At 46.0% G+C, this 14,623-nt stretch overlaps 2 protein-coding genes across 2 annotated transcripts; both read right to left on the bottom strand.

The window, feature by feature from the left end:
* Positions 1-313: 313 nt before the first annotated feature.
* Positions 314-4,691, bottom strand: ICAM4 (intercellular adhesion molecule 4 (Landsteiner-Wiener blood group)). Its single transcript, XM_074203348.1, has 4 exons — positions 2,624-4,691; positions 1,740-2,006; positions 1,160-1,474; positions 314-903 (listed from the first exon to the last, which is right to left on the bottom strand). The coding sequence occupies exons 1-4, from the start codon at positions 2,685-2,687 to the stop codon at positions 761-763; spliced, it is 789 nt and encodes a 262-aa protein (XP_074059449.1). The 5' UTR covers positions 2,688-4,691; the 3' UTR covers positions 314-760.
* An 88-nt stretch (positions 4,692-4,779) lies between these two features.
* On the bottom strand, positions 4,780-14,263 carry LOC141500275 (intercellular adhesion molecule 1-like). Its single transcript, XM_074203347.1, has 7 exons — positions 14,148-14,263; positions 13,220-13,510; positions 7,360-7,695; positions 6,894-7,187; positions 6,544-6,786; positions 6,141-6,380; positions 4,780-5,474 (listed from the first exon to the last, which is right to left on the bottom strand). Exons 1-7 carry the CDS (start codon positions 14,215-14,217, stop codon positions 5,287-5,289), a joined length of 1,662 nt encoding a protein of 553 aa, XP_074059448.1. The 5' UTR covers positions 14,218-14,263; the 3' UTR covers positions 4,780-5,286.
* Between the last annotated feature and the right edge of the window lie 360 nt (positions 14,264-14,623).

Here is a 14,623-nt window from a genome sequence, read left to right as displayed (position 1 = left end):
CTCGGGCCCTTTCCCCTGGACTCCGCCTCCGCTGTTTCCCTTTGATAAGGCGCCCGGGGCCGAAGAGGGCGGCCCGGCTCCGCAGCCCGGCCCCGCAGCCCGGCTCCGCAGCCCGGCCCCGCGGCCCGGCGGGGAGGAGCCCAGGGGGCGCCCGGCTGGGGTTCTCTTCTCCTCGAGGCCCCGCCTCTAGGCCTGAGACCCGAACCGCCATCCTGGCCCCACCTCCCTCCCCCACCCCCCCTTCAGACCTTCCGCTCCCAAGCTGGGGCGCCCGGGGCCCCGCAGGCTTCTGGGGCTCCTGCTTTGGAGCGGACACCGGAAGCTGGTGGTCCAGACCCGGCCTTGTACAAGGTTTGGGGGTGACGCAGCGGCCTGTGCCCCGAGCTGGGGGGAGGGCGGGGAAAGGAAGCGAGGCGCTTTAGCTCCGGCATTCCTATAGTCTTTAAGGTTTAAGAAGCGCTTTACTGGTGGCAACTCTGTGAGGTAGGGATTATAAGCAATTTGAGGAGGAAAAGCCTAAGGTCACACCGCTGGCAAGTCGATTCGGACCCAGCTTTGTCATCCGAGTGCCCTCAAGAACGTGGAACCCAAGACCGTGGCCTGGAGTCCAGAGGGGTCCGTGGCCACGTCCATAAACGTAAACCAGTACAGGCTGCTGGTGCATGGAGAGGACAAGGGGCTGAAAGGAGGGGCAGCCTTCCCCCCTTGTTTCCGCCTGGGGCGGTTGGTCACCCCTTGCTGTCAGACGCATCAGCCTCCCTCACGCCTGCCCAGCTGGGGTCAAGGCTTCTGCCTGCAGCTGCCCCCTGGGCTGCAAGAGGAACACACTTGTAGCTATGAGGAGGAGGAAGCCGGCCAGGGCCGCTAAAGACATCCAGGCGACCACCTTCGACATCAGATTTTCTGCAGAAGAAGAAGGAAAGGCGGAGAGATGAAGAGAGGCAAGGAGAGGCCTCATTTATTCTGCTCTTTCAGGTCCTCCCCCCCCCCCCCAGGTGTCCCCTCCCAGTATCTTCCTGTCCTTTCCCATTTGGTCTCCCTCTTCCCAAGGTTGTTGGGGATGGTGGGAAATAAGTCTCTCTCCTAATCCCAATGTCAGGAATCCCCTAGATAAATCCCTCCAGTTATTTATTTGTAGGTCATCTGGTCTGGGCCTCACCTTGGAAGTATAACCTCACTGGCTTGGAGCTTCGGATGACCAGGGAGCCGTTAAGGTTAAGTTGTGCATGGCAGGACATGGGCTGTCCCATGTCTTGGAGGCGTGGCCGCAGCTTGGAAGTCCAGGTCACATTGGCTGACTCACTTCGGTAACCATTTTGGGCTAAATTAACAGAGAAAATAGCTCTGCCTGCCAGGCTCAGGATCAAAGTTAGCTGCTCCAGAGGGAAGACAAAGGATACATGGCAGTGAAACTTGTACTCAGTGCCCACATCCAGGAGGGGTGGCTCTTCCAAAACCACAGTCTGTGGAGGGCCTGGAAAAGGGAGAGAGGATGGGGATGGGCCTCTGAGTCCAGGATTCCTGATACTCAGGAATATGACAGTGACTGGAAGCTAAAGACAAAATACACCCAACCCCAGAACCCTAGACTTCTTTAGGCCTAGCCAGTTCCAACCCACAACTACCTGGGACGCTCCAGGGTCCCAGGCCTAGAGTCCCCAGCTGCTTCTCTGGCCCCTCAGTCCCTGTCTCTCTGAGATCCAGGATCCTTTGCCATTTCATTTTCCCCTTCCACTTACTATAGGTCTTGATTGTGGCAGTGGCCTCCTGGGTTTCTCCAGCACAGGTGAAAAAGCATTGGGCTTCTGAATCCCAGACCCTCACATCCAGAACTTGGAAAGCAGCCCATCCTGGCCCTGTCTCCTTTTTGCCCTGAGTCAGTGGAGTGATCAACCCCCAGGCTTCAGGCTGGAGACAGCTTGTGCTACAGTTGATCCAAACAGAGCTGCCAGGAGGTATGTTCACCTCTTGTGGCAAGACTTGAACCCAGAAGGGCCCATGGACCCCTGCGGAGAGAGCAATAAAGAAAAAGAGGTTCAATTTTCTGAGATCTCAGGTTTCTGAGCTTTCTCTTCTTGGTTCTCATCATTTCAAACTAACCCTTGGCATTTTCTGAGGCCAGATAGGAGCTCAAAAATGCTCTGGGATCCTAATGAGGAAGGCACTGAAGGAAGTCCTTTAGGAAGAGAGGATAGGCAGAAAAGGGACAGACCTTTTGAATTCTTCTAGCCTTATCCCAGCCAGACCAAATATACAAAGACTCTGAACACTCCCAGTGGGAGGTGGGAAGAAGAGATAAATACAGAGATGGAGTCTGAGGATAGAGCTTACACTCTCTTCCCACAACCAGCCATTCCAGTCTATTACCTTTTCCAGGAGCCTGAGGAAAGAAGGTACAGAGTAAAGGAGAGAGAGAACAATTTAGGCTTCTAGTTATAGTCTCCCATCTTTTCTCCTTTGCAATCCCCAATAACCAGCCCAGTTTCTGTGGCCTAGGGAACTCCTGGAGAAGGTATCTACTAAAGTTCCAACTTAGATTCGGGTTCCTAGTCTCCCGATCCACCATGTCCTATCCAGGTACCACTGACAGAACCTCCCTTACTGCCCCCCCCCCATTTCTCACCTTGGTCACCACCAGAAGCTGTCAGTAGCAGGATTAGTAGGGCAAGAGAGGAGGATACCCTCATGGCAGGGATCCCAAGACTGAGGAGCCTCTCAGAAGGCACAGAGATAAGGTCAAAGACTGCCCCACCCTGGGCTTCTGAGGGCCTCTATGTTAGGGGCCAGCAGTAGGGATGAGAGTCACTCTATCCCTCACCCCCTCCATAGAGTTTGTCTGAAGGGGGTGTATCAAGAAATAACCCTCCAACTCCTTACCATGGCCTTTGAGGCAGAACAGAATCCCCTGGAGCTCTCTATGGAGAAAAGTATGTAAGGGGCTCTGTGATCACAGGAACAGGAGTTTGGGTGGTAGTGGTGGAGGGGGGTAAAAGGGGAAATGTTTGAATGTGTGCTGAAATGAAGACTGATCTTCCTCTTAAAAGAGGAGATAGTAAAGGAGCTTTATGATTATAACTCTCTTCAAGTTATAATAAAATTAAATAAAATGTTCATTCAAAAATAGTGTGTCAGTATAAAATCCAATAAGGGAAAGTACCAGCATAGGTGGAATTTGGGAAGTTGAAAAAGCAAAGAAGAGAGGAAAGGACAACTGAATATATTGGCGGTGAGTCAATGTTGTTTTTCCTAAAATAGAGTCAGGCCACTTGTCCTCCAAGGGATATGAGAGGTATCCATGATCCATCATGTAAGAGATCATCCAATGTCAGAGGAAGAATGGATCATGTTAAACTAACTTCATTGCCTTTTTTCAACCAGGTTTCTAGAGCAGAAAATCAGAGGGTTATTGTAAATATGTGGTTTTAGCAAATTGCTTTGACAAAGTCATGATATTCTCATGGATGAAAAAAAAGAGTTTAGGCTAGACTGGAGGTTCTCAAGCTTTCTCAGTTCATGGTACTCTTAGTGTTTCAGGAATTTATTTTAGTATCCCCAGCATGCCACCCCCCATCTAATAATTCTATTCATGAAGAAAAACAATAAAATATACTGTACTATGCCCTTGTGATTTACTCTAGCACCAAGCCACACAGGTTGAAAATGGAGAGCTAGGCATAAAATTAAGTGGATTTCAGAGCTAGCTGAATGGTCAGACCCAAAAGTCAGTGATTAAAGGATTCTGTGTTTGGCCATTGCTATTTAGCATTTTTATCTACAACTTAGATAAAGGCCTTTAAGTTTACTTTTTTTTAACCTGTTTTTATCAAATTTGCACATGACACAAAACTAATAGCTGAAACCTTCCAAAAAGGTCTTGACAGGTTAGACCATCCCAGCAAAATCTAAAAAGATAAAATTCAAAGTCTCTATTAGGGGGTAAAACTCATGCTGTTCTTTGTGGAGTATCGTGTTCATTTTTGGGTGCTTCATTCAGGAAACACATTAGCAAACTAGCCATGTGACTTCTCTCTTTCTTTTTTTCCTCTTCCTCCCTCCCTCCCTTTTTTTCTTTTGTAGTTCTCAGAACTCTAGAACTCAAACAATTCACCAGTCCCATTCTCATCTAGTAGCAAGGATTACAGGCATAGATTTCCATGCCTTGAAAGAATTGGTTTTTAAGACCTGGAAATGGATGGGGAAGGGTGACTAATAGGTGCTTTTAATTAATTAGTTTTTTTTTTTTGCAAGGTAGTGGGGTTAAGTGGCTTGCCCAAGGCCACACAGATAGGTTATTACTAAGTGTGTGAAGCCAGATTTGAACTCAGGTACTCCTGACTCCAGGGCCGGTGTTCTATCCACTGCACCACCTAGCCACCCCGCTTTTAATTAAAGAGCATAATGTGATTAGGCATATTATGCTTCATCCGAGAGGACAGAACAAGGAGAAATAAGCCAAACAAAAAAAGTGATGGTCTTGGATGTCAGAAAGATGTGCTTAAGGAAAACTGTCGCAAAGTGGAGAGGGCTACCAGAAAACTTGTGTGTGTGTGTGTGTGTGTGTGTGTGTGTGTGTGTGTGTGTGTGTGTGTGTTTGTGTGTGTATGTGCATGCCTGTGCGCCTACTCACATGAAAGCAGTAATTGTGTATGTTCAGATGGCCTTATTTTAGAATCATTGACACTCACTCTATCCCCACTGCTTTTGGTCTCTACCAGGTCCTAGGTTAGATGAAAGGACATAGTGTGTTGACTTTCCATAAGTTGTTGGTTACCCCAGAAGTAGAGTCAGAGACATTAGTCAAGCTTTATTGGGAGTAAGGAAGACAACAAACCATGGATGAAGACCCCTCTCCATCTTATTCCATCCTCTTCCATACTCTCTAGCGCCAAAGGGCTGAGACAATTTCTCAGCTAGTGTTTCCCCTTCTGTGCTCAAGGCTCTACATGAGTTTTGTTGTTTCCAGCCAGGGTCATTGGACACATCCCTGGGTCCATTTTCAGACTCAGGGGACCAGTAGTCAGTCACATTCTCTTCCAGACCTGTGTTCTCGAATCTTGTTCTCATCACCCAGTCAAGCCCCCCTGTATGGGGCTCCAAAGGGCCTTCAGATTGCCTCAGGCCCAGAGATGAAGCAAGGCCTCTCATGCCATCCTGAGATTCAGGAAGAGTGTCGGGAAACTTCTTGATTCTAGCTTCAGGTTTTTGATCACAACCTAGTTTCTTCAAGGAGTTAGCCCTCCAACTCTTCAAAAAAAAGTGCTTGTGCAGGGAAGGGTGGGATCCCCTCTAGGGGCAGGGTCTGGTGTTTGGAGTCATCAGAGGCATGCCTTTTGCTGCTTCCTGAGCTTTCTTCAGCTCATAACTTCTAATCCGCTGCTGCCGGTAATATAAATATCCCATTGTCATCAGAATACCCACAACCACCAGGCTGACTAGTATGCCGATGACAGCTGGCCACGGATCCACATCCTGGGCTGGAAGAAAGGTGGCTCCATTAATATTCCATAGCTTTGTCTAGTTCAAGAACCCAGAACTGGACAGAATTTCAGTTTAAATCTATCGAAGTCTCTCAAAGGGGAAGTACCCTTCTTAAAGCTTCCTTGACCAGGAGAGACCAATTCTTTAGCCTCAAATACCTTCAGTGATGGTGAAGTGAATTCATCCCTAAAGCAGCTCATTCTATTTTGAGATTTTGAGATTAACTCTTCCTCTCAGTGGCTCCCTTCCCACTTCTTCCCTAATTCTGACCTCTGACTCCCAGCAGAACAAGTGTAATCCTTTCATACTTCAGCCTCAGTTAGTTTTCCTGCCTCTCCATCCTCAAGACTTCTATTCTCCAGGCTAAATATCCCCAGTTTCTTCAGACTAGTCACCAGCTGCAAAACCTTCATTGTCCTCCCCACCTTAGCCTATTTCTGGGTTTCTATGACCCTCCTAAAACATTATGCCCATTCAACCATTCCACTGAACAGTCATTTACTCAGTAACTACAGGACTCTAGGCTCATCAATGAAATTAAAAAAAAACCCAACTACATAGCTTTTCTGCCTTCTGTTCCCAGCTCTCTCTGAGAAAGGTTCTGTTCCTGATCTTCATCCATCCCTCCCCCTCCCTCTCTGGCCAGCTCCCCAGTCACTTACACATCACCAACACCGACAGGGTTTGGTTAACTTCTCCCAACTGGTTATAAGCTGTACAGAGGTAAGTGCCATTGTAGTCCCGGATGACTTGATGCTTTTTCCCATATGGCATCCCGTTATGTTGCTTTTCTAGGATACACTTCACACTGGGCTCAGGATTTCCTCTAGCTGTGCATTGTAGGATCTGCTCAGTCCCCTCTTGCCAGGTGTAGACTTCAGGGCAATTCAGCTTTGGAAGGACTGTAGATATGGGGTTAGTCAGTCCTGAGTATCAGCTCTGTCTCCTCCCCACCTACCCCAATACACACAGACACTGAGTTCTAAATTGCTAGAGGAGAGAGTAAAAGGTTACTGCCTTGGCAGCAAAAAGGTAAGGGGTCAGAGGTAAGGAGTCTTTACTCACATTGGACATTTAGTATCAGGCTTTTGGTTTTATTCAGTTTCTCTCCCAGTATCTCCAGAGTGGCCCGGCAGATAATCTTGCGTCCATTGTCTTTCTCCTGGACTATCAGGGATAACCTGCCAGGTTCATCAGATTGAAATTCCATAATCTCTACTGTGGCCGGTGGGTGGGCCTTGCAGGTCAAGTTCATTAGATCTCCCTCCTGGATGGGCTCACTGACTGTAAGATTAGGTGCTTGGAAAGCTAGAGGAGAGGAGACCTGGATTGTGATCCTTGTCTTCACCAAACCTTTCATTCCCACCCCTGGCCTCTTCCCCCATCAGTCCCATCAGATCCCTTCCCATCCTTACTATAGACTGTCACGTTTTTTGATATCTTCCTGATTTCATTTCCCAGGTTCACACTGCAGGTCAGCTCTCTCACACCCTCCTCCTCCTCTTCTGCCAACGGGAATGTGGCTGTGGCCCTTAGCATATCTCTAAGTTGGGAAATGCTGACCTGAGTCAGCCTCTGCCCTTTCCAAGACAGTTGTATGTGGGCTTTTTCCACCGGGAACAGTTTGTCCATTTCACAGCTCACCTGCAGCTCAGTCCCTTTCTCCCAGGACTTGGGGGCAACAAGTTCTGGGGGCTCTGGTGCCAAGACTTGGAGGAAAGGGGGGGGGGGAGAGAGAGATGGAGACTAGTCAGTGGGGAAAGAACAGTCAGCCACAATGTGGCCAAAATCCTCCTGGGGCCCTTTAGTGCTCCTCCCCCTACCCAGCCCCTAAGTCTGCCCTTCAACCTCATCCCTCCCAGCCCCCACCCAAATCCTCACCAAAGGTGTGGAACTTCCGGGGAGCTGATCTGTTCCGATAACGCTCTAATCCCTTAAACCGAAGGTCCAGTTCAGCCAGGCAGGAGAAGTTGGCCTCATTATTCTTCCTACTGGCTTTGACCAAGAATTGGACAATAGCAGGATCAAGGCTATTATCTGGGACTGATTTTTCCTTTATCTCCTGGTCTCCTTGAAGCAGCTTCACCACTAGATTCTGTCGAGGTCTCCCACCTGCCACGTGGCAGTTTAAACTGAAATTCTGGCCCACAGGGATCCAGGGGGTAGAGGAATGCTCCAGAGAAGGTTCCAGTTTCAGTTCCAGGTTTTTTGGTAGCTCTGGAAGACAGAGAAGGCACTAGGTAGGATTAAGCAAGTGGGAAGAGGTATTGATTAGTTACCTGCCCCCCCCACTCTTGTTTTGCATCATGGTTCAAGCTGTATGGAGCATCCCAGGCCTTCCCAAGGTCTTACATTGTCCTGCTTCTGCCTGGCTGACACCTACCTTCCTTTGCCAAGGAATGCCTTTCTTTTTTTTTCATTTTTTTAACTTTCTTTTTAAACTTTTTTTTTATTTGCTTGTTTTGCAAGGCAATGGGGTTAAGTGCCTTGCCCAAGGCCACACAGCTAGGTAATTATTAAGTGACTGAGGCCAGATTTGAACTCAGGTCCTCCTGACTTCAAGGCTGGTTTTCTATCCACTGCACTACCTAGCTGCCCTAGGAATGCCTTTCTTATTTTTACTGCCTACACAAAGCTCGGATCGGCATTTCATGAGGAGCTGAGGTATGCTCATTTCACTCCCAGCTCACTTCTTCAGATATTTCCCCATCTGCAACAATAATAGAGTACCCTCTTCTCCATCTCCCTTTCCAGATTCCTTTAATGTGTTTTCTGCCCTCTTTTAGAACATGGAACCCAGAGCAGCTAGTGGGCACAGTGGATAGAGCACAGACCCTGGAGTCTGGAGGACAGTTCAAATTTGACCTCATACATTTAATAATTACTTTGCTGTGTGACCTTGGACACTTAACCCCATTGCTTTTAAAAAGCAAAAAAAAAGAAAAAGGAAAAACAAAACACAGAACCCTTCTTGAAGGTAGGAACCATCTTGTTTACTTATATTTTATGCCAATACAGTGTCTGGTACATAGTAAGAACTTAATACATGCTCCATCAATCCATCCATCCATCCATCCATCTATTCATCTACCTATATCCATTAATCTATCATCTATTTTATAAAGAAGGAAACTGAAGATAGAGAAGGAAAGAGACTAGCATAAGGTCATACAGCTGTTCCTGAACTGCCTTTGTTGTTCACTCCTGTGAAGTTCTGCCCTACCACTGTTAGCTATTCAATGAAGAGGAGAGCCTTATGACTATCATTAGAAGTGCTATTCTGCCACTTGTGTGAGCTTGATCATGTTACTTATCCTCCCTGAGCTTAAGTTTTTTCTTTAATGAAACTCATCTTTTAAATGGTGGAGGAAACAAAGAATTGGAATCAAAGGTAAATGCCTGTGAAATGAGGGATAGCTGAACAAATCCTTATGTATAAATGTATTGGAATACATTAAAAATGGGAAGGTTTGGGAGCAGCTAGGTGGTGCAGTGGATAAAGCATCGACTCTGGAGTCAGGAGGACCTGAGTTCAAACCCAGCCACAGACAATTAATAATTGCCTGGCTGTGTGACCTTGGGCAAGTCACTGAACCCCATTGCCTTAAATAAATACAATTTTAAAAAAAGATATGGGAAGGTTTGCATGAATTGTAGAATGAAGTGAGCAAAACAATTTATACTATACCAAATAAAATGGTAAAAAATGAGGAACTTTGACAAAAGACAATAACTGATGGACACAGTGGTCAGCCACAATTCTAGAGGACTAATGATAAAAAAAAATGCTAACCAACTTCTGACCAAGAAAGGATGGACTAAATATTCAGAATAAGATACAATTTTGACATGGTCAATATGGGAATTTGTTTGATGTGCTTATGAATGTGTTAAAAGGGTTATGTTTGTGTTTTTCCTTCAAGAGGGAGTTTAGAAGAAGAAAAAAAAAGTCATCATTGATCAACAGGCAATTTAAAAAAAAAAGAACAAGGGATCTTTTAAACAAGGGGAAATTCAGTTCTAAATCCAATTTTCACTAACAGGATAAATAGATTGCTTTGAGAGGGGAAATGATAGAAACTTTGAGAGGAAAATAAACACATCTTAAAATTTCTAATAGAAATAAGAAAACTGGTCATGTTTGATATGCAACCTTGATTTGGGAAAAGCAAATTTCCAAGACTTTTGGAAAAAAGGGTAGATAGGACCTCATAGATTAAAATTTTACTGGAAAAATCAGCTGAGGAGAGATGAATAACTCTCCAGAATAAAATTCTGAAGGGGCAGGGATAATGAAACAATCATTTATTAAGCAACTATTACATATTAAGCACTTTACAAATATCATATCATTTGATACCATTAACAACCCTGCTAGCATTATCTCCATTTTCCAGTTGAGAAAACTGAGGCAGAAAGAAATTAAGTCTTGTTAGAATCATACAGCTAGTAAGTGTGTAAACTAGTAAATCTTTTTTTTGGGGGGGGGTTCTTTTTTTGAAAGGCAATGGGGGCAAGTGACTTGTCCAAGGTCCCACAGCTAGGAAATTATTAAGTGTGTGAGGGTAGATTTGAACTCAGGTCCTTGTGACTCCAGGGCTAGTGCTCTATCCACTATGCCATCTAGCCACCCCATAAACTAGTAAATCTGAGTTTAGAATCAGAATATTCACTTCAACACCTAGCTGCCTCTGGGTTATTGTGAAGACACAAAAGGAAACAATTCCAATGAGAAGGAAAAATAAAAATTGTTTAAAGAGACCAGTTTGGATATATGGAAAGCTCATCAATATAGATAGCAACAAGGGAAAGTAATGAGGGTGAATACAAAAGTATGGCCCAGTGCTGGAACAATAATAGCAAGAAAACAAGCTCAGATCAGGGAAGAAGTTAAGAACAAAAGAAGATTTAAGTGATGTTGGGGTACAAAAGGAAGCTAAAAGAAGGGGCAAATCTGGCCAGTGCTGCATGTGGAAGGGATAAAGACAATTGATAACTGAGAGAAGAAAAACTATTCCATTCATTTTTTTGTTCATTTTCTTTTCCTAAGAAGAATGACCTTTGGAATGAAAAAAGAACAAAAAAATGGCTAAAGGATGTTAATATTTTGGATAATAAGGACATAGTAAGAAAGTCCCTCTTGACACTTTCTGAATCCAAGTCACCTGATTGATAACAGTTAAGAACTGGCGGATGCCATTGCTAAGTCATCGTCAGGATATTTGGATGATCAGAGAATAAGTGAAGATCCAGAAGACTGGAGAAAAACAAGGGTAGGGGCAGGTAGATGCTAGAATGGATAGAGCTCCTGGAGTCAGGAGGACCCAAGTTTAAATCTGGCCTCAGACACTTAACCAGCTGTGTAATCCTGAGTAAGTCCTTTAACCCCAATTGCCTTCCCCATGCCCAAAAAAAGATGCATTGATGATGTGGATATATATTTTGCATTGCTTCATATTTATAATGAGTATATACATATGTATATATATATATATATACATACATATATATATATATATATATAATTGCCTTCTCAATGGGTAGATTGGAGGATAGGACGAGGAAGAAACTTTGAAACTAAAATAAAATAAAATTGAATTTTCAAAGGGAGAAGAAATGTAATTTGCAAACTCTAGGAAAACAGAATTTGCTAACATTAGACCTTGAGGCTCTGAAGAGGAAATGAGAAAAATGCCCTTTCCTCCTTTGGCTAAAGGGGTGGAACACTACATATACTGCAGCCTCAGTTGATGCAATGGTTGGTTTTGCAGAATTGCTTTCCAATATCTTCCTCTTTTTTTATTTATTCTTATTATGGTGAATGATTTTCTATTCTGGGGGAAGGGAAGAGATACATTTGAAGATTTCCTAGATGTAAAAGCAGAATATATTAGTTAAAAAATACTGGCAAAAATTATTAATGAGATGGTTAGAGAATCTTTTTTAAAAAGGAAACTGTAGCTATAGTGTCAACAAGGCTTTATTGAGAATAAGCCATGGTCCATTTTTTTTTTTTTTTGCTAGGCAATGGGGTTAAGTGGCTTGCCCAAGGCCACACAGCTAGGTAATTATTAAGTGTCTGAGACCAGATTTGAACCCAGGTACCCCTGGGTGCTTTATCCACTATGTCACCTAGCTGCCCCCATGGCCCATTTTTTGGGATGGTTTATAAACCTGGGAGTTATGTGTTCTAATTTGCAAAAGTTTTAAAAATAGTTAATGATATTAGAATAGAGAGTTTGGTACAATTAATTTCCTCCTTGGACAGTTCCTTATGCTGATCAAATTGCTAGTCCAGTCCCTATCCCTATTCTTCTGCAAAAGGTCAGGAGACAGTGAGCTAAGTTAAGTTCAATAAGTATGTAAACACTTCTGGACTTAGAGGGAAGATGGTAACCTGAGAAGATCTCAACAGACTTAAATTGAAGACTAGAATTCTGTTGTCAATTTAGACGGGAAGGTGGAAGGCGACAAGCAGAGTTTGTCCTGATTCACTTGAATTCTACCCTTAAAAACTTTTTTTAGCTGACTCTGCCCTGGGCTCAGATTTCTTTGCAGAAGAGCTAGGGAAGGGGGTACTATTGGCTCACAAAAGGGAAGTCCCTAGTGAACTTTACTCTTCCTAGCTGGAGCAGGCTTGAAGTGTACTCTAGTTCAAGGTTGTTGGGGCAGACTACTCTTTTAAAGGAAAGTTTGCAAGGGCTCCCTTATTAGTTTTCCTACCAGTGTTCTTTCTCTTTCCCTTCTCTTCTATCTGCTTTATCTATATGGCTTCCTTCCCCCTACCTCCCACCAAATCCTCCTTATGGACAAATCAGGTAATGCCAATCCTCTACTCAACAACCTTCCTTGGCTCCTTCTTACTTATCAAATAAGGTACAAACTGAAGAACCCTGACATTTCATTAACCTCCCTAATCTAAATACCCTCTATGCTCTAGCTCATGTGGTTTGCACCTATCAGCTAAAATTTGTATTGTGATGAGTGTAAAGGGAAAGGAAGGGACTATGCCTTATCTCAAATTGTATCTCTTCCAGTAACCAGCACAATATTCTGAATACAGTTGATACTCAATGTTTATCAAATGAATAGGGAAAAAATAAAGTTGGGGGTTTGAAAAATTAGGGAGAATGCAGCCCTTCTTCAAGGTAGCTTGCTTCAAGGTCTGTAGGAGACTGAAAAGGTCCCTGGAGGAGATGGACACTTCCCATGTTCTAATGTTCCTTCCTGATCACTCATCTGGATTCAATCTGGATCACTCATCACTCATCTGGATTCAGTCGTTTATGACTGTCTAACAACTCTTGTTTGGTCTTGCCTTTTCCTGTGGCCAACTGGATTGTCAAACTGTAGTTATCTGTGCAATCTCCAGACTGTGAACTCTCTGAGGGCAGGAGCCCTGCTTTATGGGGTCTCACATTCCTTCTTACCTCCCTCAGAGGCTTGCATAGAATCAGTAACTGTAAATATTTGTTTTGTTGAAGTGAATTCCTAAGAAATGATACAGGTGACTAGACTTTTGTCGGTTTGCCAAGCCCAACCCTTTCTTCCCATTTTCTCAGCCCAGGTAAATCACTTCTATAGCACCAAAGATTCCCTCCACCCCTACCCCCCCTTACCCAAGCTCAAAACGCCTCCCCTATTCCTCCCCAATCCCTGCCCGCCCAACGTGGTTATGGAGGGCCATAGCAGAGCCCTTAGTCCCAGGATTCCCGAGACTAAACAGCTTGATTTCACTCACCATACACCTTGATAGTGGCCCTGGCTGTGCTCTGACTCTCTCCCTTACAGTTGACATAGCAAAAGGGACTGTTATCCTGGGTCACATCCTTCAGCCTGAAGGCTTTCCAATGCGTCCCGCTAGCCTCCACTATCCTTTTTTCCGGTTTGATCTCCGTCTCCAGGCCGATGACAACAGGCTCTGCGCAGTCGGTGCTGCAGTTCAAGACGATCGAACTGCCCGAGAGGATCAGACAGCTTTGGGGATCCAACCAGACATGGGGCTGGGTCTGCTTCGAGGTTTCCTGGGTTCCTGCAAGGATAGAACCCGAGTCCTGAGTTTGACCCTCCAACTCCAACCCCGGCCCCAACCCCACTCATTTTGACTCTGTCCCCCAGGAACTAATCTCAGGAGTTTTTTTGGGGGGGGTTTCCTCACTAAATTCTCCACCTCTTTTTTTCTTTTAGTTTTACAATTACCTAATTTCAGGAGTTTTGAAGGGAACTCCCCCCGGGTTTGCCCCACCCCAAGTTTAGGCGCTTTTGGTTCGGGCTTCACTTCCCCGAGGGCAACTCGGCTCTGGAATTCCCCCAGCGCACGCGACTCGAGACTTGTCCCCTGGGAGGGACAGGAGGGAGAGGGAAGGCTTCTGAGTAAAGGGGAAAGGCTTCTGGGGGCCAGTGGCCGAGCCCCTCCTTGCGCGCCCTCTACCCCCCGAATCCCCCTCGGAGGCAGGTCTTCGAGCCGTTTCCATCCTATGTGCCATTCGAAGTTGGAGATTGCCGGAGATTCTCAGGCTCCCTCCAGCCCCCTCAGTCCTGGCCCGGGGCAGTCAGGGGCAGCCCGGGAGGGCTAGGAAGGATTGTCCCTCTCCTTCCCCGCAGCAATCGGACGGTCCTTCCGACCCGGGGCCGGCTGAGGAAGAGCTAGCGGAGCCCGAGGATCTCACCTGAAGGCAGGAGCAGGGGCAGGAGCAGGGGCAGGAGCAGGCTCACGGCTAGGGGCTTGGGAGCCTGCATGTCGGCGGAGTCGGTGCTAGCCCGGGACAGAATGCGAAAGTGGGACGCGGGGCTCCTTTTATGATCTCCCCTGGGCGATCAGGGGGCCGGACTGGAGCTAGGGACGGGGGAGGCGGTGCTGCCTTTCCCGGAAACCTCACACTTTCCCCTTCAGAACAAGATGCCCGGTATTTCCGGACTGGGGGGGAGCAAGGGGGCCAGTTGAGGAGTTTCCAAAGTAAAGCAACACATTGGGGTGGGGTGGGGGGAGTGGGGGGCCGGAGCGGGCTTTGGGATCGGAGCCGCGTGCCACAGCCAGGAGAAAGATGACGCCTGGCCAGAGCAGACTGAGGCCCCGGCAAATCTATGGATGACCGTTCCTCTTTATTTTTTTGTTACAACGCTCGGGATTCTCAATGCATCCGCC

Source organism: Macrotis lagotis, chromosome X, assembly GCF_037893015.1.
Source record: "Macrotis lagotis isolate mMagLag1 chromosome X, bilby.v1.9.chrom.fasta, whole genome shotgun sequence".
NCBI classification, from domain to species: domain Eukaryota; kingdom Metazoa; phylum Chordata; class Mammalia; order Peramelemorphia; family Peramelidae; genus Macrotis; species Macrotis lagotis.
This window is presented reverse-complemented; position numbering and strand designations above follow the sequence as displayed.